General features: G+C 43.9%; 1 protein-coding gene across 3 annotated transcripts in view; it reads left to right on the top strand.

The window, feature by feature from the left end:
• The window catches only part of LOC147106719 (synaptotagmin-7-like), an 890,706-nt gene that overhangs the window by 696,467 nt on the left and 167,831 nt on the right, over positions 1-26,408 (top strand). Inside the window, exon 7 of one of the 3 annotated variants that reach the window (XM_086007777.1) lies at positions 19,666-19,788. The exons of the other annotated variants lie outside the window; for them this stretch is intronic. Within the exon in view, the coding sequence (XP_085863903.1) occupies positions 19,666-19,788 (123 nt within the window). The remainder of the gene's footprint in view (positions 1-19,665; positions 19,789-26,408) is intronic. 3 annotated transcript variants of the gene reach the window in all.

The following is a 26,408-nucleotide window of genomic DNA, read 5'->3' as shown; positions in this document are numbered from 1 at the left end:
ACCACCTGCCACCCTGAAAAAGACCCATTTATTCCTATTCTCTGTTTCCTGTCTGTTAACCAATTTTCAATCCATGTCAGTATATTACCCCCAATCCCATGTGCTTTAATTTTGCACACTAACCTCTTATGTGGGGCTTTATCAAAGGCCTTCTGAAAATCCAAATACACCACACCTACTGGTTCTTCCTTATACATTCCACCAGTTACATCCTCAAAAAACTCCAGTAGGTTTGTCAAACAAGATTTCCCTTTTCATAAATCCATGTTGACTTTGTCTAATCCCGTTGATAGTTTCTAAGTGTCCTGTTATCACATCCTTTACAATAGACTCTAGCATTTTCTCTACTACTGATGTTAGGCTGACTGGTCTGTAGTTCCCTGTTTTCTCTCTCCCTTTTTTAAATAGTGGGGTTACATTTGCCACCCTCCCATCTGCAGGAACTGTTCCATAATCTATAGAATTTTGAAAGATGATAACCAATGCATCTACTATTTCCATGGCTACCTCTTTTAGTACTCTGGGATGCAGATTATCAGGCACTGGGGATTTATTGGATTTCAGTCCCATTAATTTCTCCAGCACTTTTTTTAATATTACTAATTTCCTTTCATTCCCCCTTCTCACTAGACCCTTGGTTCCCAACATTTCTGGGAAGTTATTTGTGTCCTCTTCCGTGAAAACAAAACCAAAGTATTTGTTTAATTGCTCGGCCATTTCCTTGTTCCCCATTACAAATTCTCCCGTTTCTGACTGTACATTTGTCTTCACTTACCTTTTTCATTTTACATACTTGTAGAAGCTTTTACTGTCTGCTTTTATGTTCCTTGCAAGTTTACTCTCGTACTCTATTTTTCCCCTCTTAATCAATCTCTTGGTTCTTTTTGTTGAATTCTAAACTGCTCACAATCCTCAGGCTTGCTACTTTTTCTGGCAACTTTATATGACTCTTTGGATCTAATACTATCCTTAATTTCTTTTGTTAGCCATGGTTGGGCCGCTTTTCCTTTTGTGTTTTTGCACCAGAAAGGAATGTATAACTGTTGCAATTCATGCATTCGTTCCTTAAATGTTAGCCATTGCTTATCCACTGTCATGCCTTTTTAATGAAGCTCCCCAATCTATCATAGCCAACTTACTCCTCATACCTTTGTAGTTTCCTTTGTTTAAATTTAGGACCCTAGTTTCGGATTGGACTGCTTCACTTTCCATCTTAATGAAGAATTCTATCATGTTATGGTCACTCTTCCCTAAAGGACCCCGCACAACAAGATTATTAATTAACCCCTTCTCATTGCACAATACCCAATCTAGGATAGCCTGTTCCCTGGTTGAATCCTCAACGTAATGGTCTAAAAAACCATCTCGTACACACCCCAGGAATTCATCCTCCACAGTATTATTGCTAATTTGGTTTGGCCAGTCTATATGTAGATTAAAGTCACCCATGGTTACTGTAGTACCCTTGTTACATGCATCTCTAATTTCCTGTTTGATGCCATCCCCTACATTACCACTACTGTTAGGAGGCCTATAGACAACTCCCACCTTAATATCCAAAAATCTATCGCTCTCTGTCTTGAATATACTCAATGACTGAGCCTCCACAGCCCTCTGGAGTAGAGAATTCCAAAGATTCAGCACCCTCTGAGTGAAGAAATTTCTCCTCATCTCAGTCCTAAATGGCCGACTCCTTATTCTGAGACTGTGACCCCTGGTTCTAAACTCCCAAGCAAGGGGAAACATCCTCCCTGCATCTACCCTGTCGAGTCCTGTAAGAATGTTATATGTTTCAATGAGATCACCTCTCATTCTTCTAAACTCTTTTATAAAAAAAAAAAAAAAAAATATAGGCCTAGTCTACTCAATCTCTCCTCACAGGACAGTCCCCCCCCATCCCAGGAATCAGTCTGGTGAACCTTCGTTGCACTCCCTCTATGGCAAGTAGATCCTTCTTTCCTTAGGTAAGGAGACCAAAACAGTACACAATACTCCAGTTGTGGTCTCACCAGGGCACTATATAATTGCAGTAAGATGTCTTTACTCTTATACTCAAATCCTCTTAAAATAAAGGCCAACATACCATTTGCTTTCCTAATTATTTGCTGTACCTGCATGTTAACTTTCAGTGATTCGTATACAAGGACACCCAGGTCCCTCTGAACACCACCATTTCCCAATCTCTCCATCTAAAAATACTCTGCTTTTCTATTTTTCCTACCAAAATGGATAACTTCACATTTCTCCACATTATATTCCATTTGCCATCTTCTTGCCCACTCACGTAGCTTGTCTATATCCCCTTGAAGCCTCTTTGTATCCTCCTCACAACTTACATTCCCACCCAGCTTTGTATCATTGGCAAACTTGGATATATTACATTTGATCCCCTCATCCAAATCATTGATATAGAATGTGAATAGCTGAGGCCCAAGTTCTGATCGTACTCCACTAGTTACAGCCTGCCAACCCGAAAATGATCCGTTTATTCCTACTCTGTTTTCTGTCCGTTAAGCAATCCTCAATCCATGCTAGTATATTACCCTCAATCCCATGAGCCCTAATTTTGTTTAATAACCTCTTGTGTGGCACTTCATCGAATGCCTTCTGAAAATCCAAATACACCATATCCACTGGTTCCCCCTTATCTGTTCTGCTAGTTACAACCACAACAAACTCCAGTAGGTTTGTCAAACACGATTTCCCTTTCATAAATCTGTGTTGGCTCTGCCCAATCCTATTATTATTTTCTAAGTGCCCTGTTACCACATCCTTAATAATAGATTCTAGCATTTTCCCTACAACTGATGTCAGGCTAACTGGTCTGTAGTTCCTCGTTTTCTCTCTCCATCATCCTTTCTTAAATAGTGGGGTTATATTTGCTACCTTCCAATCCGCAGGAACCGTTCTAGAATCTATGAAATTTTGGAAAATGACAACCAATGCATCCACTATCTTTATAGCCACCTCTTTCAAAAACCCTAGGATGTAGGCCATCGGGTCCACGGGATTTATCGGCTTTCTGTCCCATTAATTTGTCCAGTACTATCTTTTTACTAATACTAATTTCTTTCAGTTCCTCATTCTCGCTGGACCCTTGGTTCGCCACTGTTTCCGGGAAGTTTTTTGCGTCTTCTTCCATGAAGACAGACATAAAGTATTTATTTAATTTCTCTGCCTTTTCCTTATTCCCCATTATAATTTCTCCTGTCTCAGCCTGTACGGGACCCACATTTACTTTCGCAAATCTTTTCCTTTTTACATACCTGTAGAAGCTTTCAGTTTTTTTATATGTCTCACTAGTTTTCTCTCATATTCTATTTTCCCTTTATTTATCAATTTCGTGGTCCTCCTTTGCTGAATTCTAAAATCCTCCCAGTCCTCAGGCTTGCTACTCTTTTTGGTAGCATTATAAGCCCCTTCCTTTGATCTAATACTATCTTTAACTTCTCTTGTTAGCCACGGTTCGACCACTTTTCCTGTGGGGTTTTTGTGCCTTTAAAGGAATGTATATTTGTTGTAAATTATGTATTAATTCTTTAAATGCTAGCCATTGCTCGTCCACTGTCATACCTTTTAACGTCGTTTTCCAATCTCCCTTAGCCAACCCGCCCCTCATACCTGCGTAGCTTGCTTTGTTTAGATTTAAGACCATAGTTTTGGATTTAACCAAGTCACTTTCAAATTCTATCTCATTATGGCCCCTCTTCCCTAAAGGCCCCTTTACTACTATCATTGCACAATACTAGATCTAAAATAGTCTGTTCCCTAGTTGGTTCCCTCAACATACTGATCTAGAAAACTATCTTGCATACATTCCATGAATTCGTCCTCCACACTATTACTGCAAATTTGGTTTGCCCAGTCTATATGTAGATTAAAGTCCCCCATGATTACTGTATTACCCTTGTTACATGCGCTTCTAATTTCCTGATTTATACTCTCCTACATTACAACTACTGTTTGGGGGCCCATAAACAACTCCCACCAATGTTTTCTGCCCCTTGCTGTTTCTTACCTCCACCCAAACTGGTTTTACTACTTGATTTTCGGAGCTAAGATCCTTTCTCTCCTGTCTTTATCCCATCCTTTATTATCAGGGCTACCCGTCCTCCTTTTCCATTTTGCCTATCTCTTCTAAAAGTTAAGTATCCTGGAATATTTAGTTCTCAACCTTGATCACATTGCAGTCACGTGTACGTTATGACACTCAGATCAAACCTATTAATATCTGCGCTATTAATTCATCTATTTTGTTGCGAATGCTTCGCGCATTCAGATATAGTGCCTTTAGCTTTGCCTTATTTCTATTTTTCACTGATGCCCTATTACCTTTGTTACTCTCTCTGTCCCTTCCTGACCCACTCTGCTTATTTTTACCCAAAACTCTACTCTGCTCTAGAGCCTTGACATTTCTCTCGCTGCTTTTAAATTTACTCTTTCCTGAATCCTCCCACCCCCCCCTTCATTAGTTTAAAGCCCTGTCTACTGCCCTAGTTATTCGGTTCACCAGGACACTGGTCCCAGCCCTGTTTAATTGGAGCCCGACCCAATGGAACAGCTCCCTCTTTCCCCAGTCCTGGTGCCAGTGCCCCATGAACTGAAACCCCTTCCTCCCACACCACTCTTTGAGCCACGCTATTAAACCTCTAATCTGTTTGTCCCAATGCCAATGTGCGCGTGGCTCGGGTAACAATCCAGAAATGATTACCTTTTGAGGTTCTGCTTTTTAATTTGGATCATAGCTCCTCAAACTCCCTCAGCAGAACCTCATTCCTAGTTCTACCTATGTCATTGGTTCCTACGTGGACCACGACAAATGGATCCTCCCCCTCCCACTCCAAGTTCTCCTCCAGCTGTGAGGAGATGTCTTTAACCCTGGCACCGGGCAGGCAACACAACCGTCGGAACTCTTGGTCGCGGCTGCAGAGAACAGTATCTATCCCCCCCTGACTATACTGTCCCCTACCACAACTACATTCCCTTTCACTCTTTTTCTCCGCCCCCCCCCCCTACTTGAATGGCCTCCTGCACCATGGTACCATGGTCAGCTTGCTTATCCATCCTGCAGGCTTTTCCCTCATCCACACAGCCAACAAGAACCTCATACTTGTTGAACAAGGGCAAAGGCTGAGGCTCTTCAAGCACTGCACCTGGGGTCCCCTTACCTGCCTGAGTTGCAGTCACACCCTCCTGTCCCTGACCACTTAGCAGACCTGTACCACTACCTAACCTAAGGGGTGTGACTGCCTCCTGGATCAGTGTCCAGGTAACTCTCCCCATCCCTGATGCCCCGCAATGTCTGCACCTCAGACTCCAGCTCAAAAACTCTGAGCTGAAGTTCCTCAAGCTGCAGGCACTTACTGCAAACGTGGTTGTCTGGGATCACGATGCTCTCCACAAACTCCTACATGCTGCATTTCCTCATCTTCAAAGCTGAAAACAAATGTTCAGTTAACTCGGTCTCCTGCTCCCTTTGCCCCCTCCATACTTGAGCTCTGCCAGGTTTTATCCTAACCCAGCCTCAATTCAGGATATCCTACAGCATCTCCCTGTCCTATATCCCCTACAGCCCTCATCTGACTCATCTCCATGAAATCAACCATCTTGACTGCACCCTTGACCTCTCCCATGCAGTTCCTAACCACTTAACTACCTCTTCTAAGCCCATTAGTCGAAAACATCGTTAACTGCTCCCTTTACTGCAGATGCAGTATAATGTGGATAAATGCGAGGTTATCCACTTTGGTGGCAAAAACAGGAAGACAGATTATTATCTGAACGGCAATAGATTGGGAAAAGGGGAAGTGCAACGAGACCTGGGTGTCCTCCTTGTGCACCAGTCGCTGAAGGTAAGCATGCAGGTGCAGCAGGCAGTTACGAAGGCAAATGGTATGTTGGCCTTCATAGCGCGAGGATTCGAGTACAGGAGCAAGGATGTCTTGCTGCAGTTGTACAGGGCCTTGGTGAGACCACACCTTGAGTATTGTGTGCAGTTTTGGTTGCCTTATCTGAGGAAGGATGTTCTTGCCATGGAAGGAGTGCAGCGAAGATTCACCAGACTGATAACTATGGCAGGAATGACGTATGAAGAGAGATTGGGTCCATTAGGCTTATATTCGCTAGAGTTTAGAAGAATGAGAGGGGATCTCATTGAAACTTATAAAATTCTAACAGGACTAGACAGACTAGATGCAGGAAGGATGTTCCCGATGGTCGGGGAGTCCAGAATCAGGGCTCACAGTCTAAGGATAAGGGGTAAGCCATTTAGGACTGAGATGAGGAGGAATTTCTTCACCCAGAGAGTGGTGAACCTGTGGAATTCTCTACCACAGAAGGCAGTTGAGACCAACTTATTAAATATATTCAAGAAGGAGTTAGATATATTTCTTAAGGCTAAAGGGATCGAGGGATATGGGGAGAAGGCAGGGACAGGGTACTGAATTTGGATGATCAGCCATGATCTCATTAAATGACGGAACAGGCTCGAGGGGCCGAATGGCCTACTCCTGCTCCTATCTTCTATGTTTCCTTAGACCTTATATCCTGCCCCCGTGAAAGCAGTTATCATCACCCCCTTTAAAAACTGCTCAGCAACTTCTCCATTTCTAATTTTCCCTTCCCCTTTAACATCCTTGATCACTGATTTGCCATTCAATATTCAGAAAGGACAGGCAAAAAGGAAAAGGTGGTGCAGTAGCATTGCTGGTTAAAGAGATTAACGCAATAGTAAGGAAGGATATTAGCTCTGATGATGTGGAATCTGTATGGGTAGAGCTGAGAAATACCAAGGGGCAGAAAATGTTAGTGGGAGTTGTATACAGACCCCCAAAGAGTAATGCTGAGGTTGGGGATGGCATTAAATGGGACATTAGAGATGTGTGCAATAAGGGCACAGCAGTTATCATGGGTGACTTTAATCTACATATAGATTGGTCTAACCAGATTAGTAACAATACTGTGGAAGAGGAATTCCTAGATTGTATACAGGATGGTTTCCTGGACCAATATGTCGAGGAACCAACTTGAGATCAGGCCATCTTAGACTGGGTATTATGTAATGAGAAAGGATTAATTAGCAATGTTGTTGTGTGAGGCCCCTTGGGGAGGAGCGATCATAATATGATAGAATTCTTTATTAAGATGGAGAGTGAAGTAGTTGATTCAGAGACTTGGTTGCTGAATTTAAATAAAGGAAACTACGATGGTATGAGGCGTGAGTTGGCTAGGATGGATTGGGGAATGTTACTTAAAGGGTTGACTGTGCATAGGCAATGGCAAACATTTAAAGATCTCATGGATGAACTACAGAATTTGTATGGCATAAAAATAAAACAAAAAAGGTGACTCAACATTGGCTAACAAGGGAAATTAGGGATAGCATAAGATTCAATGAGAGGACATATAAATTGGCCAGAAAAAGCAGCAAACCTGAGGATTGGGAGCAGTTTAGGATTCAGCAAAGGAGGAAAAAGGGATTAATTAAGAGGGGGGAAATAGAGTATGAGAGTAAGCTTGCAGGGAACATAAAAACTGACTGTAAAAGCTTCTATAGATATGTGAAGAGAAAAAGATTGGTAAAGTCAAGCGTAGGTCCCTTGCAGTCAGAATCAGGGGAATTTATAATGGAGAATAAAGAAATGGCAGACCCAATTAAATACATACTTTGGTTCTGTCTTCACAAAGGAGGACACAAATAAACTCCCAGAGATGTCGGGGAACATAGGGTCTAATGAGAGGGAGGAACTGAGAGGGAGGAACTGAATGAAATCAGTATTTGTAGGGAAATTGTGTTAGGGAAATTGATGGGATTGAAGGCCGATAAATCCCCAGGGCCTGATAATCTACATCCTATGGTACTTAAGGAAGTGGCCCTAGAAATAGTGGATGCATTGCTGGTCATCTTCCAAAATTCTATAGACTCTGGAACAGTTCCCATGGATTGGAGGGTAACTAATGTAACCCCACTATTTAAAAAAGGTGTAAGAGAAAAAACAGGGAATTATAGACCAGTAAGCCTGACATCGGTAGTGGGGAAAATGCTAGAGTCCATTATAAAAGATGTAATAGCAGAGCACTTGGAAAACAGTGACAGGATCGGACAAAGTCAACATGGATTTACAAAAGGTAAATCATGCTTGACTAATCTACTGGAATTTTTTGAGGATGTAACTGGTAGAACAGATAAGGGAGAACCAGTGGATGTGGTGTATTTGGACTTTCAGAAGGATTTCGATAAGGTCCCGCATAAGAGACTAGCGTGCAAAGTTAAAGCACATGGGATTGGGGGTAAGGTACTGACTTGGATAGAAAACTGGTTGGCAGCCGGGAAGCAAAGAGTTGGAATAAACGGGTCTTTTTCCGAGCGGAAGGCAGTGACTTGTGGGGTACCGCAGGGATCTGTGCTAGGACCCCAGTTATTCACTATATATTAATGATCTAGATGAGGGAACTAGATGTAATATCTCCAAGTTTGCAGATGACACAAAGCTGGGTGGGCGTGTGTGCTGTGAGGAGGTTGCAGAGAATCTCCAGTACGATTTGGACAGGTTGGGCGATTTGGCAGATGCAGTATAATGTGGATAAATGCGAGGTTATCCACTTTGGTGGCAAAAACAGGAAGGCAGATTATTATCTGTAAGGCAATAGATTGGGAAAAGGGGAAGTGCAATGAGACCTAGGTGTCCTTGTGCACCAGCCGCTGAAGGTAAACATGCAGGTGCAGCAGGTGGTTAAGAAGGCAAATGGTATGCTGACCTTCATAGCGAGAGGATTAGAGTACAGGAGCAAGGATGTCTTGCTGCAGTTGTACAGGGCCTTGGTGAGACCACACCTTGAGTATTGTGTGCAGTTTTGGTCGCCTTATCTGAGGCAGGATGTTCTTGCCATGGAGGGAGTGCAGCGAAGATTCACCAGACTGATACCTGGGATGGCAGGAATGACGTATGAAGAGAGATTGGGTCGATTAGGCTTATATTCACTAGAGTTTAGAAGAATGAGAGGGGATCTCATTGAAACTTATAAAATTCTAACAGGATTAGACAGACTAGATGCAGGAAGGCTGTTCCAGATGGCGGGGGAGTCCAGAAACAGGGGTCACAGTCTAAGGACAAGGGGTAAGCCATTTAGGACTGAGATGATGAGGAATTTCTTCACCCAGAGAGTGGTGAACCTGTGGAATTCTCTACCACAGAAGACAGTTGAGGTCAATTCATTAAATATATTCAAGAAGGAGTTAGAGATATTTCTTAAGGCTAAAGGGATCAAGGGATATGGGCAGAAAGCAGGGACAGGGTACTGAATTTGGATGATCAGCCGTGATCGCATTGAATGGCGGAGCAGGCTCGAGGGGCCGAATGGCCTACTCCTGCTCCTATCTTCTATGTTTCTATTCCGGTATGCACCATGTGTTAAAATTCCTACAGTTTGGCTTCAGTCCTAAACAAAGTACTAAAACTGCCCTGATTAAAGTGAGCAATGATATCTTGTATGATTGCAACTCTGATGCATCATCCCTCTTTTCTCTCCCAGCAGTCTTAGACATGGCTGACCACACCATCCTCCTCCATTGCCTATCTGTCATGGCCGATCCCTGTGGCCACACCCTTTTATGGTTCTATTCCTATAGTCCCAACATAGCCAGCATACTCATCTGCAATAGCTGCTTCTCCCACATCCTCGCAGTCACTTTTGGTGTGCCCCAAAGTTCCATCCTCGGCACTCTTTTAACCGCCCCACCCTCCACCACCTTATGATTTCTAGTCCTCTTATAAATGCTGCTTCTTGGTGACACTATCCATCGGCATAGGGTTAATTTTTAAATGTATGCTGATAATACCTAGCTTTTCATCTTCACCATCCTCAATTCAACGACTGTTACTGTGCTGTCTGACTGCCTGTCCAACATCAAATTGTGGATGAGGCAGAACTTCCTCCAGTTAAAAATGAGCAAGATCAAAGCCATCGCATTTGGCTCTTGTCAGAAACTCTGTACTTTCATCCAAGATTCCAACCCTTCAGCTGCTCACCCAGGTTAAACAAGGCCGTGCACAGCCTCGGGATCTGGCTGATCTGTGAGTTGAGCTTCAAATTCCATATCCAGGTTATTATTACGAACAATAGGGGAGCCTCTACCTATACAGGGCCAGCGGGGTGGTCCTCACCCCTGGTGTCCACCTGCCTTTTTCCCGCCACCTTTCTGGGCCACGGAAGCCTTCTCTTTGCCACATATTTTATGCTTCCTTCCTCCTCTGCTATTCTGTGGTAACCAATTACACATCCTCTGGACCTCTCTCTTTCTATACTTGTCTCATTATCACTTCATTTTACCTTGCACCATTATCACTTTGTCATTTTATCACTTTGTCATTTAATCACTCCTACCTTTCACCCTATCACAGATCACAGCCTTTTCTTCTTTTCCTGACCCATTTTTCCTGGCTCTGCTCTTGCTTAAAAGCTGTTTATCTCAAACATCTTCCAGTTCTAATGAAAGGTCATGGACATGAAATGTTAACTCTGTTTCTCTCTCCACAGATTTTGCCCGACCTGCTGAGTGTTTTCAGCATTTTGTTTTAATTTATTATTACAAATGCTTATTTCTGTTTCTGACATATTAGCTGCCTGTGTCCCTACCTCACTCCCTCTGCTGTTAAAAACCCTATCCTATGTCTTTGTCACTTCCAGGCTCAACTTCTTCAATTCCCCGAGCCAGCCTCCTGAGATACACCAGACAGAAATTGAAATTCATCCAGAACTCCAGGGCTTGCATTCTATCTCATACGAAGTCCTGCTTGCCTATAGCCCATTGGTTCCCTGTCCCCTGACAAATTCATTTCCGAATCCTCACTCTTGTTTGCAAATTTCTCTGCCTCTCCCTGCATTAAAGAGCCTCCCCAAAACTTATCTTCCCGTCAGTCACCTCTCCTAGATATCTTCCATTTGCTGCTTCAGTGTCCAATCCACTTGGTTTGTGAATTGCCTTGGGACATTTCACTACATTAGATATTATCTAGTTCAAGTTATTGTATCCTTCTGAATCTTATTCAGCATTTTAGCTGGCCTTCTCAGTGAAATCGGTCATTTCTTATTTTACCTGTACATTAGTTGTACTCCAGGGTCCTAAATACTAGAATGTTCTGACCTAAATTCTATCTCTCTCTTTGTTTGTCCACTCCTGTTAATCCCTTGCTAAATATAATTATTTGTGTTTTCACTGAGTCCTTACCAGCTGCTTACAGTACCAGACTGTCCTGTAGTTCTTTAACTCCCTCTTCTTTACAGTTATGAGTATAATGGCACCTGCATATTTCAGGTTATTAAACTCTCTCTCTTGTGTTCCGATTTGAAAATGAGGGCTAGCTTCATAATCATCTTGGAATGCACATTGAACAGGTAGAGAGAAAGCATACATTTTGTTGGGTATTGTCACATTATGTTTATTACGGAGAATCTTGAGAATCTGGGGAATGAGGTGGGCCAGGTCGACCAGGAGTATGTGGGAGAACACTTGGGTACGAGTGATCATCGTATCATAAGATTTAGATTAACAATGGAGAGGAGCAAGGAACAATCTAGACTGGAACTTCTAAACTGGAATAGGGCTAAGTTCAATGGGAGGCGAAAGGATCTAGCCAGGGTAAAATGGAACCAAAGACTGACAGGAAAATCTGTAATGGAACAATGGGTAATCTTTAAGGAGGAGATGTTCCAAGTACAGGCTAGGTACATTCCAACAAGAGGGAAGGGTAAGGGAACCAAAGCAAGGGCTCCTTGGATGACGAGGGAAACTGAGATGATGATGAAACAAAAAAAGAGGGTGTATGCTGAATGTCAGGTGAATTCTTCAAAGGAGAACCAGACCAAATATAATAAGTTGAGAGGGGAAGTGAAGATGAAAATAAGATTGGCAACGAGCGAATATGAGAGTAGAATGGCAGTTAACATAAAAGGGAACCCAAAAATCTTCTACCGGCATGTAAACAGTAAGCGGGTGGTAAGAGGTGGGGTGGGGCCTATTAGGGACAAAGAAGGTGATCTATGTTTCGAGGTGCAGGGCAAGGCTAGAATACTCGGAGTACTTTGTATTGGTGTTTACTAAGGTGGTGGGTGCTGACAAAATATCGGTAGAAGTGAAAAAGTTAGCAATGGAAGGGGTGAAAATTGATAGACAGGATGTACTAGAAAGGCTGGGTGTATGCTTAGAGTGGATAAGTCGCGTGGTCCAGATGGCTTGCATCCCAGATTGCTAAGGGAATTGGGGGAGGAGCTAGCTGAAGGGCTTGCCATACTTTCCCAGTCATCCCTAGATGCAGGGGAGGTGCCTGAGGATTGGAAAGTGGCAAATGTGACACCATTGTTCAAGAAAGGGTGCAAGGACAATCCTAGTAACTATAGACCGGTCAGTTTAACATCAGTGGTGGGTAAACTTTTAGAAACAATAATCAAGGAAAAAATTAACGAGCATTTGGCAAGGTTTAAGCTAATTAAGGATTTGTAAAAGGCAGATCGTGTTTGACTAATCTAATTGAATTTTTTGATGAAGTAAAAGGGAGGATTGATGAAGGGAATGCAATGGATGTTGTCTACATGGATTTTCAGAAGGTGTTTGAAGAAGTACCACATAGAAGGCTGGTTAACAAAATTGAGGCTCAGAGAATAGGTGGGTCAGTGGCAGCTTTGATAAGGAATTGACTTAAGGTCAGAAAACAGCGAGTTGTGGAAAATGGCTGCTTTTCAGACTGGAGGATGGTAGACAGTGGTGTTCCCCAAGGGTCAGTGCTGAGGCCACTGCTTTTTTAATATATATAAATGACCTGGATATTGGAATACAGTAGAATTTCTAAATTTGCCGATGACACCAAACTTGGGGGTGTGGCAAACAGTGAGGATGATACCAATCGACTGCGACAGGACATAAAGGCTAGCAGAATGGGCAGACAAGTGGCAGATGGAATTTAATACAGAGAAGTGTGAGGTGATGCATATTGGCAGAAGGAACAGGGAGAGGCAATATACACTTAATGGCACAGTTTTAAAGAGTGTGCAGGGACAGAGGGACCTGGGAGTTAATGTGCATAGGTCCCTGAAGGTGGCAGACATATTGAGAGAGTGGTTAGCAAAGCATATGGGATCTTGGGCTTCATAAATAGAGGTATTGAGTACAAAAGTAGAGAAGTTATGCTGAACCTTTATAAAGCGCTGGTTAGGCCACAACTGGAGTATTGCGTCCAGTTCTGGTCACCACACTTTAGGAAGGATGTTAAGGCACGTGAGGGTGCAGAGATTATTTACAAGAATGGCTCCGGGCATGGGGGATCTTATCTACAAAGACAGGTTGGAGAAGCTGAATTTGTTTTCATTAGAGCAAAGGAGGTTGAGGGGTGATTTGATAGAGGTGTACAAGATTATGACGGGTTTGGATAGGCTAGACGGGGATAGGCTGTTCCCACTAGTTGATGGTACAAGGACTAGGGAACACAGATTTAAGGTTTTGGGCAAGAGATACAGGGGGATGTGAGGAAAAACTTTTTTACGCAGCAAGTGGTGAGGACCTGGAACTCGCTGCCGACGGAAGTGGTGGAAGCGGAGAGACTGAATAGGCACTTGAGGAAAATAAACTTGCGGGGCTACAGGGATAGAGTGGGGGAATGAGACTGACTGGATTGCTCTATAGAGAGCCGGCGCAGACTCGATGGGCCAAATGGCTGCCTCCTGTGCCGTTATGACTCTAAGTCTTGCATTACGTTTGTGAAATTGCATCTGTTCTGTTGTTTCCTGTGGCTGAGTCACAGGCCCTTTGATATCCTATGAAGCAGAGGTTTAATGCATCAAGGAAATGTCATGCTTTCTCTAAGATCAGCCCTGCGTTACAGACCAAGTCCTACCTGGCCTGTCCAAAAGCCAGATTTCTCGCTAGAAATTTCTTTCTCTACCTAGCATGTGATTCTATTTCTGATGACTTCAGGCAGCACCTTGCTGTTGTGTGGAATGAGTGCTATGGTTCAGTTGTTTATGCATGCTCCGCTATCTTTCCTGGGCATTGGTACAAACGCTGACTTTCTCCATTCATCTGGCCATTTTCCTGTTTTCCATATACTCTTGCAAATCTTGATAAAGCCTCTGCTGATTAAATCTCTTGAAATATAAAAAATTGCTCATTGCATCATTGAATCAGAAGGTCGCAGGTTTGATTCTCATTGTGAGTTAGTTGATCTCTGCTGGGGCAGCAGTAGGAGTACTACAATTGACCTCAGTACTTCTGGGATAGAAAGATGAAAATTTGGAAAGTGCATGTGTGTAAAACATTGAGTAAGAATAGGATCAGGCTTAGTTGTACAGTCAAGTGCTGACTTTCACTGTCTGGACACAGTGCTTGGGTGAACTACTGGAGGAATGCTCATGTCAGCCAGAGTCAGCAGCTTCTGGGGAGGGGCAATCATTTTTTAATAAAATATAACATACTATGGGAGTGAAATTCCCCAAAGGTTTTCCCAGTTGCTAACCATAACTTTGTTGGAAGAGCCATGGAAATTCCAGAAAAACAGTGTTAGCAATGCTTAGCCATTTTTTTTTTCAGGGTTTCTGCAGCTCTTCCACTGAAGTTATGGTGGGAGATTGAGAACCCCTGTGGAAATTCACTCTGTTTTTCAGCTAATCCTAAACTGCTGGACAAAATTATCATATTTGCAAAGGGTGCTCTGCAGCACAGAGGAGAAGAGAGAAAGAGAGGTTGGTATATAAAAATGATTATTCAATTTCCAAATTTTTTTTCAATATAGAATTGGAAAGTGAGGATAGTAAGCAAAAGAGAACTCTGGCCTAGAAATTGGGTATAGCCCGGCTTGAGGCGTTCGAACTGGCGCTGCGCAAAATTTATAGCCAGACGAAACTTATCGCCGCCTGGCGCGATATTGGGTTGCATCGCCCCTAAAGGTGATTGAGGCGCGAATTCAGGCGTTACACGAGACTCCTAAGGCGCTAAACTTCCGGCGCAACCCAATATCGGAGCGGACGGGCTCAGCGCAGATGCTCTCAATTACCGATGACCACGAGACTTCCAGGCACCGGCTAGCTCTTAAAGGGGTGGGTCAGTCAGCTGCAGCATCCACACTCTGCGCCTTGCAGGCCTCAGAATCGGCGATAAAAACTTGGACCAGATGGAGAAGGTGAGACCGAGAGCAGAGCGCTTCATCAATGAGGCTCTGGAGCAATTGGTGGCCGCAGTGGAGCGCCGGCGAGATGTTCTCTACCCAGACAATGGCAGGAGGCCGAATCATAAGGACTACCAACGAGCTTGGAGGGATGTATGCCAGAGGGTCAACTCCAGCAGCATGGTGACCAGGAGCCCTGTCCAATGCAGAAAGAAATTCAACGACCTCACTCCGGTCGTGAGGGTGGGTGTTGTTCCTGCAAACTTCTGCATCCCTTCATTTGCACCTGACTTTATGGCTACAGGGTGGCCTGTGCCCCATTGGCCATCTGCCAGCAAGCACCCATGGCCCTTTCTGGGCACACTCATGCACATTTGACTCAGGGCGTCATGTAAGGGCTCTTGCACCATGGGGGGCATGAGATGATCACTCAGGGCATCAGGTAACATAACTTCCCCTCCTTTCCCCTGCAGTCCATGCTGGCGAGGATTGGCAAAGACCAGCTTCGCACCGGTGGAGGACCTCCACAAGTGGTCACTCTCACGGATCTCGAGGAGAGAGTCCACCAGATTCTTGGAGGATGTCTGAGTGGTCCTGTAACCACTGCAGCTAGCGACCCCATTGACGACAGCGATGGTAAGGTTCTCACCTCTTACAACTGTCTCCTTCTACTTGTTCCCCCCCACCAGCATGCTTTCTCACTGTGGACCCATGTCATAGCCTTGCTGCGAACCTGTCCTTTTGCTAAAGCCACTCTTCAACCTCCCTGCTTTCAGATGCTGCATCACCAGCTCGGGAGCCGGGCCCTCAAGCTGCCAGTGCCTCTGAAGGCTCAATGAGAAAATTACTGTCCAACAGAAGGTCAGCAACTCTCTCCAGCAACGATCAGGATGACCAGCCCAAATGGCTGCAGCTTTTATACTAGTGCTGTCCCCTTTAAATAGCGCCCCCCGAGTCCGAGAAGGGCCTGGGAACGCTCCATCCAACTGTCATTAATAGCGCCAGGCGGAAAGATTGCGGGCGCCACCGAATATCCGGTCCGGGGCGCAAAAATGGCGTTGCACACTGAAATGACGTCATAATCTGCCTGCGCCCGCGGGCGCGCGCCAAGAGTTAGCACCGGTGCTAAAATCATACTCAATATGGGAGGTGGCGCTATATTCACAGTGCCCGCCCGAAAATTGGGTAACGCCCCAATTCTCGGGCTCTTTAGGCGCTAATCGCTGGCGCTACCAACCGAATTTCTAGGCCTTTGTGTCTTCCAAATAAGATGAAAATTTTGGATGGTCCTTTAGTAACTTGAGTTGTTAATGTGCAATACTTAAGGTTTCCAATACCATTGTTCCACAGTATAGTAGCAGGCATGTTCGTGCCTACACCTTCCGTGTGCTTGAGCTCCTGATCTCAACTGTACTGATCTGGTGAGGTGTGAAGCAGAGGCACACTGTTTCCTCGGAGTGAAAGAAAATCATGGGAGAGTCCGCACCTGAGTTTGTTTCACGCACCTGTTAGACAGTTTCAGAGTAGAACTCGCTCAAGCCTGGGACTGTGTTTCTTGAACCCCCTTCTCAGCCATAAATGTGCAGTACAAGGAAGTCCAAGAAAGAGAGAGGAGAAAATATCTTAAGAATGCAATCTCACTTTCAAAAAACCCTCACTAATTGTAAGAAACATCTGTATGTTCACTCTTTCACTGTCACCAGCTAGATGTGCTGTGTGAGTGCTGTTCAGCAAAGCATTTTCACTGGGATATCGAGAGATGAAAAATGTATGTGCATCACAAACCGGGCTCAAGAAATGAGCAAACAAGGAGAGGCAGATACACAGAATATTTAAATTAGTCATTGCTTTGTTGTACTTTGTCATGTGAGATAGACCAGCCACTGATAGCATCCCAGTAGCCCACTGGTTACCGGATCAGCTCCAAGTTTAATGTGAACATGTTGGCACACTAATCTGCCAGATGGAAGGAATAACTGATTCTTACTTGGAGTAAGTGTTCCACTATGGAACAAGGAAATGGCAAATAATTACAGTATGCTTATTTACCTACTTAGAGCAACTCCTTTGGGCTAATAATGAGGCAATATTAATACAGGGTCTGTGACCAATTCCTACTCTTCCTCCCAACACATGAATTGAAATATGCCTTGCAGTAGAAAGGATAAATTGACAAGAGCTCTTTACCTGTCAATCAAGTCAGGGTCTCTCTTTGTCCATGGTGTCTGAATATGCTACCCAACTTTATTCAAGCTATTTGAGATTGACCTGTTTGTAAATGGTTGATGTTCTTTGGTATGTTTGAGAACTCCACTTTTGTAACAAATTCTCCTTTTACAGGTCAATAACTCCATTTATTATTTAGTAGTACTGAAAAGTCCAGTCCACTTGCGTCCAGACAGCCTAGTCCTCTATTATGCCAACCCTTTTCCTTTACCAGTATGAGCTATTTTTTCCTGTAAACACTCATTGTGTGACTTGGTTGCTTGGAAGAAAATACTATTCACAACTCTACAGTTGTAGGTTTATATCTCTAAGCAACCTGGTACCTCCAACCCTTGGGGTCTTGTAGTACCTGATTGTAAAGTAGAATTTCTTACACAAGAGGAGAGTGCCCCTTCTCATTAGAGCAGAAAAGAAGAGGCTTGGAAGTTGCTCCAGTGGGAGATGTGATGTGTTAACTAAGCACGGTGTAGCATCAGTCTCATGGAAGAAGGCCTACCTGGTTTTCCTGAGCTGCCAGCAGAATGAGAATGCTTGAAAGCCTTTTTAAGAGAACAAAAGTGCAATATTGTCAGAGAATTGAGTAGTCATTGAAGGCACAGAGGTAAATGCCACTGGTGTTTTATCCTGAAAAGTTGTTAATGCCTGATTCTGGAAGTGTCTGATGTGACCCTGATCTGACTGAGGAATGATATCTAACAAATCTTCTTCACTTCTGTTGTCAACCAATTTTTTGTGACAAAATCCCAAATTGAAGCTTATTCTCAATCAATTTAACTTGTTTTCATTTGAAATTTGACAGAATTGCTAACCCATATGATTTTTCAAAAACTTGTTTTTTCCGAGTTTTGTAAGATTTGGTTCTATGTGTCTCTTTCAGCTGCACCTGGAGGTGGTCTGGTGTGATCTGTAGCATTTCTTTCCTGTCTTCTCAAGTGCACTAGTGAATCTATATAACCAGTGAACAAGACAAACTGTGAATGAGTGTGCAAAAGAGTTTCTTAAATCTTTTGTAACATTAAATTTGGTCTCTGATTTTCCACCTAGAAAAATTTTCCTTGTAATATTTGTTACCTGCTTTCTATCTGGACTATTTTTAAAACTAAAACTCCCAAAAAGTTCTAAATAAATGAATTTAAAATGGGCTCCCCTGATGTCTCAGTTAGAAAGAGCACTGCCAAGTGTGGAACTGAGTCATACAGACCAGGAAGGTCCCACATTCAATCCCCTCGGCTATTGATCTCCAATTTGCCTCAGCATCCTTAGGCTACCAACAGGATAAATCATCTTGGGTTCATGCTTATGAACTCTACCGTGCTGGAACGTGTGCATGCAGGGACAGGATCAGACTTAACTACGGTGCATCCCACACCCCCCAGCACTCTCCATCTAGGATCACACATATGGCCACCTGGACGAGGTGGGTGACAGCACCTGTGGGACTGGACATCCAGGCTGAACCTTCAGGGGAAGAATAGATAAACTTGAAAGGGATTAAGATCTGAAACCGAAGAATGCTATACCTTATGCATCCAAATGACAATCAGAGGTCAAAGAACAAGATTTATGGGAGCTGGGATTCAGTAGCAGTTTTATTCTATACCTATTCTGTTCATTCCAAATGTTTTATACATTGTCTTTATTTTTAGTTAAAACCTGTCTCTAACATGCAATTTATTTTTTTGCAACTTAAACAAACAAGACATTTGACAGACTATTCGACAGTGCGGAGCATCACAGCTGAGTCCAATCCTGTCCTCGCCTGATATTGACCCATTCACACTTTCCAGCAGGAGTTGTTGGATAGCAATCAAGCAGGAACCCTCCTTAGCTCAAGGTACTGAGGCCTATTGTAGTGTCCTTACTACCATCCCAGCTGAGACCAGAACATTTTTTGTTTAGAATTTGAAAGATTCTTTGTTTGCAATCTCATGCAGGTTTTCAAATCAAATCCATTCGAAATAATGATGAATGAGTTTTAAATCAACTGCTAATTTTGTTTGTCACTTCATGCATCTGAAACTGCAAAATTATGACCATTAATGTTCCTTTTCCACTGGACCTAAAAGGGACTTGTTCTTTCAACCCACTCCTTCCATGGCATGCATACTTATCTCCAACTCCTGCTTCCTATATCTTCCATCTACATCACAACCCTAATTCTAAACTAGTCCCATTTGGTACAGTTGAGTCCAGACCAGAGTTTTACCTCTACCTGTTGTATATTGGAATCTTTCTGTCTTACCTACCTCTCTCTCCCCACCCTGTTCCTCTGAACGGGTTTCTTCAGTGAAGGCCGGATGGTGGTCCTTTCCCTGGTTATGGGTTTGACAGAGCAAGATGACTTTGCAAATATTCCTGATCTACAGACCAGCAACAGCCAACAAAACCAAGGCATGCAGTCAGACAAAAGGTATGAATCTGACAAAAAGAAAAAGGAAATTGGTCACACAGTGTGAATTAGGAGAAGATAAACAACAGGAAACATGAGCGAGTGTTTTAGGAAAGATAAATAGTGAGCATGCATAGGTGTGAGACTAAGCTTTGTGTGTAAGCAATATGTATGCATTGTGCTAGTGTCTTGAGTATGTGGGACCAGTTCTGTGTGTGTGTATTTTGTGAAATGTGCCAAATTGATGTATTTTTCTTCTGGAGAGACAAACAACATAAAAAATCACTACAGTCATTTCTGAACTTGGTTATATTGGACTTGAACTAGTATTAGTTGGCATTACAAAGGTCATGAGGTGGAAGATAACGCATAACACAAAATGATGGAATTGAAAATCAAACTGAAAAGTCTCAAAAAAAATTGCTAAAATATATCAGAATCTTTAGACAGCCAACCTGACCAAAGCTCCTATGTTATCAGTAACCATATGTGCTTAAATTCCCTTTTACCATGTCTGTGAAGTGCAAAATTTCCATACTTTGAATGTCACAAGTTGACTGGAGTTGGTTTTTACTTTCTACTAAAGAATGGTTGCTAATTCCTGGTGTTTTTATTTTTCCTGCTTCTTTCCTCTGTTGATCCCCTGTCTCTCCCCTACTTAGTGCTGGTATCATCCTTACTGATTCCTGTCATTACTTCCTTCTACTGATAACGTCTATTCTACCCCCACTCCCTATCCCCCATCCGATAATTACAGACATCTCCTTCCCTTCCCATCACTGACTCCTGGCTTAGTTATCCCCATACATTGAATTTTTGGTCTCTTCTCCCCTCATTGACTCAGAGCATCTCTTTCCCCTGTCCCATGAAACTACTAATATAAATCCAGCTCCCTAGCACGATCAGATTCACTTAGCTCCTCAGTCAGAACCCAATGATAATGGCTATATCTCCACTCATTAATCCAACGTTCTCACTTGTCAGTCTTCGTAACTCCTCTTAGCCGACAACCCATAATAATGGCAGTTCCCTTATGCTAGACTTATTATATGCTCAGTTAGTTCCCTCCAAAACAAAATTAATCATAAAGTTAAACACCGTGCTTGGTATTGTTTTATTATTTTAAAGTGGTACCAGCAGTGACACTTGCTCTTCAAATGTCATCAGGAAATGTAATAAACTGTTTATAATTTCTGTCTGCGTAATACACTGTTCAGTTCGTAGTTTCCATCTGTGTAACGCACTCTTAGGTCTAAAGTATCCACCTTGCTGAAGCATGTGATGTGTAGTACCTGCACAATGTGGGAGTTACTGGAGGCTTTGTGCGTCCAGCATGACCACATGTGTGAAAAGTGTCACCGACTGTACACATGCTCAAAATCTCTTAACTTGAAGAATAATTGGCAACACTGTCACATATAGATGGCTAAATGGTGTCTAAAATGCACGCTGCAGATGTGGTTGCCTGCAGTCAGAGTGAGTGGGGGAAAGAAGAGGGTGACCATCCATTAGGGTCAGAAGCGGGGATTAAGGTCCCCTGGAAGTGTTGAATTGATGAACAGGTACCTGTGACGTTGACAACAAGATGGAGGAGGGCAACTATGAGCAAAACCACAGCACCGTGGAGTAAGTGAAGTGCAGAAATGCAGTAGTAGTAGTAGGGGGTTCCGTATTTCTTCTCCACAACTACCAAGGCTCACTTTTGGAAAAGAATCTGCTACATTTTCTCCCCAGCATTCTCCCACTTTGCCCCAAATCATTACATAATATCCCATCATTGATAATATTTGTTTCAAAGCAAATCTGTGTGTCCTTGTTTTGCTTTTATGAAAACGGCAGTGCCTCCTCTTGGGGCTTACAATTGTGTGCCCTTTCAATCCTAACCTCCTACTTCTTGGTGTTTCTTCAGTGGCAGGAGGTTCTCAGCTGGCTGGCTGATGCTTTCCAGTAAGAGGCTTGTGGGGGCGATTGAGGTGGAACATCCTTGTATGTGGTGGTTGAGCTGTTTTTCCTTTAAAGAATAAATTCGAAGGCACTCTGCTTGCTATCGTATGAGATACAACCCAGGTGTCTAGAAGCATTCCTTAATAGAGTTAACACAGGTGCAGGGAACAAGAAATGTATATCATGTGAGTCTTTAACTGCTTCCCTACATGTTCGGCTGTGTGAAGAAAAAAGGCCGGGGAAGGAAGAGGTGTGAAGGTCATTGTGATACCTCCTAAACCTTCCTGGTAAGTTATAGATGTTTATCAAGCTAGTGAGGGCAAGGTGGCTGGAAATGGGAAACATGATTACAGCTATTACAAAACTTTGTTACAAGGTGTGTCTGCCCACTGTTACTTTGGCTACCTTAGTGACATCAGTGAACTTCTTCCAGTATTAAGTTGTGTGTGAGGAGGTGCAGCAGACACTCAATACCAAGGCCACCTCCTTTCAATAGGCCTGGATCATGCCCTTCTGATGTCGCCTTTCCTGAATTTCAGCAAGTAACGCCTCAGCTGAAGACTCTGTAAATTTGGGAGCTTGGTGCCCTGAAGAACCACTAGCTTAGACATTGCAGTGATGCAAATTCTTTAAGACACACCTAGAAATTCGGTGGGCTGCGCCACCAGTTAGCACCTAAAGAGGGCACTCAGTGGCTTTAGTGCCACTGGCCACGCCTCCCGTGAAATTTAACGGGGCGCTAATGGCGGCGTTAGCCTGTAGCGCTGCGCCGCCACCGATGACGTCATCAGTGTGCGCAGCGCCCCGCTACCGCCCCTAACGCAATATTGGGTCGCGCACCCCCCCCCCCCCCCCCCCCCCATAGCGCCGGTCGCAAATCGCGACCGGTTCAGGGAGCATACCTGTGGCAGTAGTGGCGCAAATTAAAGGGGAGGTGCGGGGCAGCCATTTTTTTCGGTGGCCGCCTGCCAGCACCTCCTCGCGCCGGCCTCCTGTTCTCTCTCTTCCCCCACCCCCCCCCCCCCATAGCGCCGGTCGCAAATCGCGACCGGTTCAGGGAGCATACCTGTGGCAGTAGTGGCGCAAATTAAAGGGGAGGTGCGGGGCAGCCATTTTTTTCGGTGGCCGCCTGCCAGCACCTCCTCGCGCCGGCCTCCTGTTCTCTCTCTTCCCCCCGGGCAGTGCCGGCTGTGTCTCGAGAGCCCGGCACTACTCCTCGGTGCCGGGCTCTTTTGCCGGCACTCGCGATCAGTGATCACGCTGGTGCAGGCCCCTCCCCTTCTTAAAGGGGAGGAAGGCCTGCAGTACCGCAGCGCGCCGTGCCACAGCATGTGGCGCTGCGGCACGTTGCACCGCGATATTCAGTTTGAGCGCCCCAAGAGGGACGCGGGGCGCCTCGAGCAGCGCCCCGCATCCCTCTTGGGACGCTCAAACTGAATATCGGGCTGGCGCTCCCGGCTCCTTCCGGGGCGGGACTTCCGGCGCCTAGGCGAGCTTGGCGCCCCAAACGCGGCGCCACCAAATTTTTTGCCCAAAATGGCTTGCATGCCCCTTAAAGCTGTTATAGCCAGTTTAACACTGGATCTCTACCCCACCTCCCATTACCTGTTGAATTCCAAATAGAGAGCACAAATAGTGCTGGAGCCTAGTGAAAATATTAAAATAAAGTTGACCAAGAAAAATTGATGGGAAGTACAGTCCCAGCACACTTCTATCAGTAGGCCCATTTAGGAGAAAAATCTAGGCCTTAGAGTAGTGTGTGCAGTTCTGGGCACTTCATTATGGAAAGGACATTAAAGCCATATTGAAACAGCATCGATTCACCAGGATGATGCCATGGATGAGAATCTATAGTTACGAGGAGAAACTTGAGATAATGGGACTATTTCCACTGAAGCAGAGAACACTAAAGAATATATTTAATTAAGGTTTTAAAATGCTGAAGTGTTTTGATACTAGCTAATAGGGAAAGATTATTTTCTCTAAATTGATGCCCCCTCATCACTGACTCCCTATATCACTAAATAGGTAAGGAGAGAAGTTAGGAAAAAAATGTTGCACAGCGTTGGAGCACAAAATGCTTTGCAACAAGGAATAGTTGAGGCAGAAACCATTGCAACTATTAAGGGAAGAATAGATAAATATTTGAAGCAGAGAGAAATACAGGGCTATAGGGAAAGCAGGAAAATGGGCTTAGCTAAGAATTATTCCAACAAAGCTGGCACAGATGCAATGGACTGACCGGTCTCCTGCTGTGCTGTAAACCTCTGGTTCTAATACACTACAGCATATAATGTCCCGCCGGTCAAGCACTGTTTAGTTTAAAGTACACCCCCCAACACATTCTTCAGTTTATAATGTTCCCCCAGGTAGTAGACTTTAGGCTTTAATGGCCTAGAAATTGGGCCACATAGCCCCTGTTTTTTGGCGCTACACGGCCTAGTAAAGGCCCCCCCCCCCCCCACAACTCCAAGACCCCACCTGATCCCAAACCCCAGCCCGACCCGCAATCTCACATTCATTCGACTTCTTCCCCCCGCCCCCCCCCCCCCCCCCCCACCCAAAAAAATCCTCGAATGGACCTCCAGATCTGTCGCAGTGGCCTGGTTTTTCTTCACTCTCCTCGCTCCCCTGGCAGCCTGCAGCCACCCTGCTGGCTCTATAACTAGGGTTGCCAACCCTCCGGGATTGGCCTGGTGTCTCCAGGAATTGAAGATTGGTCTCCAGGACACCGCTGAGAGCAATCCTGGAGAAAAATTATAGGGATATTTAAAAAATAAATTTTCTTTGATCACTTTCCCTTATTAGTTATAAAAAAACATTGAAGATGGGAATATAATGTGGAGAAATGTGAAGTTATCCACTCTGGTAGGAAAAATAGAAAAGCAGAGTATTTTTTTAAATGGTGAGAGATTGGGAAATGTTGGTGTTCAGAGAGACCTGGGAGTCCTTGTACACGAATCACTGAAAGTTAACATGCAGGTACAGCAAGCAGTTATGAAAGCAAACGGTATGTTGGTCTTTATTACAAGAGGATTTGAGTATAAGAGTAAAGACATCTTACTGCAATTATATAGGGCTCTGGTGAGACCAGACCTGGAGTATTGTGTACAGTTTTGGTCTCCTTACTTAAGAAAGGATATACTTGCCATAGAGGGAGTGCAACGAAGGTTCACCAGACTGATTCCTGGGATGGGGGGGTTGTCCTATGAGTAGACTAGGCCTATATTCTCTAGAGTTTAGAAGAATGAGAGGTGATCTCATTGAAACATACAAAATTCTTGCAGGACTTGACAGGATAGATGCTGGGAGGATGTTTCCCCTGGCTGGGGAGTCTAGAACCAGGGGTCAGTCTCAGAATAAGGGGTCGACCATTTAGGACTGAGATGAGGAGGAATTTCTTCACTCAGACGGTGGGATTCTCTACCCCAGAGGGCTGTGGAGGCTCAGTCGTTGAGTATATTTAAGACCGAGATCAATAGATTTTTGAATATTAAGGGAATCAAGGGATATGGGGATAGTGGAGTTGAGGTAGAAGATCAGCCATGACATTATTGAATGGCGGAGCAGGCTCGAAGGGCCAAATGGCCTACTCCTGCTCCTATTTCTTATATGTTCTTAAAAGGGCTGTTTGATTGAAGTTGAGAATCATCCATTTGGGTAATGAAGAGTCTGTTCGCTTCCCAATTGGTGCGAAAAAGCGATGTGCCGTGAGGATGGATATGTTGGGCGACCAATGGCGGGACCATGGGGGTGGGGTGGTTGGAGGTGGGCGGTCATGTGATAAAACCTTCAGGAGTACGCTCAAAGTTGGCATGGGATTATAATGCGGTGGGGTGGGGGGCTCCACTGATAAAAATCTGAAGCTTAGTCCCAGAATGTCACATGGATTTACAATGTAATACTCCCCACCCACACCCCTAGCCCTGTCGCCACCAAAAGATGCATAGCTCAGTCTCAAAATTAACATGCGAGTGGCGTGCGTAACTTAACCCCTCCCCCCCCAAAAAAAGAACTTCTGCCAATTGCTCCTATTTGGATGTACCACTTGGAGGTCTGTTGTTTATTGCAATCAATTTTGTCAATAGTGACAGTGTTTTCATTTTGTGTGTGCATATTTCGTAGTGTCTCATTCTTCAGAAAAATAACTAATTTTTTCATTTGCAATATTTTACTCTTTTTGGGTTATATCGGAGTTTTCTTCATTTAAAAACAAACGACTTTCAACAGTCGGACCTTGGTAACTATAAACTCGTTCTGTAAAAGTAATACACATTTTACGACACAGTTCACTCAAGAAAACTACTGCTGTTGCTCCATAAAATACTAATTCACATACAGAAAAAAAGTGATTTAAAAACCTGTGTATAAATAGTAATCACATGGTCCTAGACCTGTGGAAATAAAAGTCATAATTATATATTAGTTGCATCGCCACATGATTTATACCCCAATTCTCAACCTTGGGAAAATCATTAATTTTTAATGAAACCTATAACTCAGTGAATGCACACAGCATACCTTCTGGCGTCCAAACAGTGATCTGATCTTTTTGTTATTCCGCACATCTGCCTTACCGTAATTGACATTCAGCCTTGTCATTTAAAAGGCAAAGAATTAGAAATATAAACTTTGCCACATCGACCTCCTTTAAAACCCTTCAACATCCTAGTGAATTTTTACTGCCAACTTAAAGT

Source organism: Somniosus microcephalus, chromosome 15, assembly GCF_052327205.1.
Source record: "Somniosus microcephalus isolate GS21.2 chromosome 15, FLI_Smic_1.0, whole genome shotgun sequence".
Taxonomy (NCBI): domain Eukaryota; kingdom Metazoa; phylum Chordata; class Chondrichthyes; order Squaliformes; family Somniosidae; genus Somniosus; species Somniosus microcephalus.
This window is presented reverse-complemented; position numbering and strand designations above follow the sequence as displayed.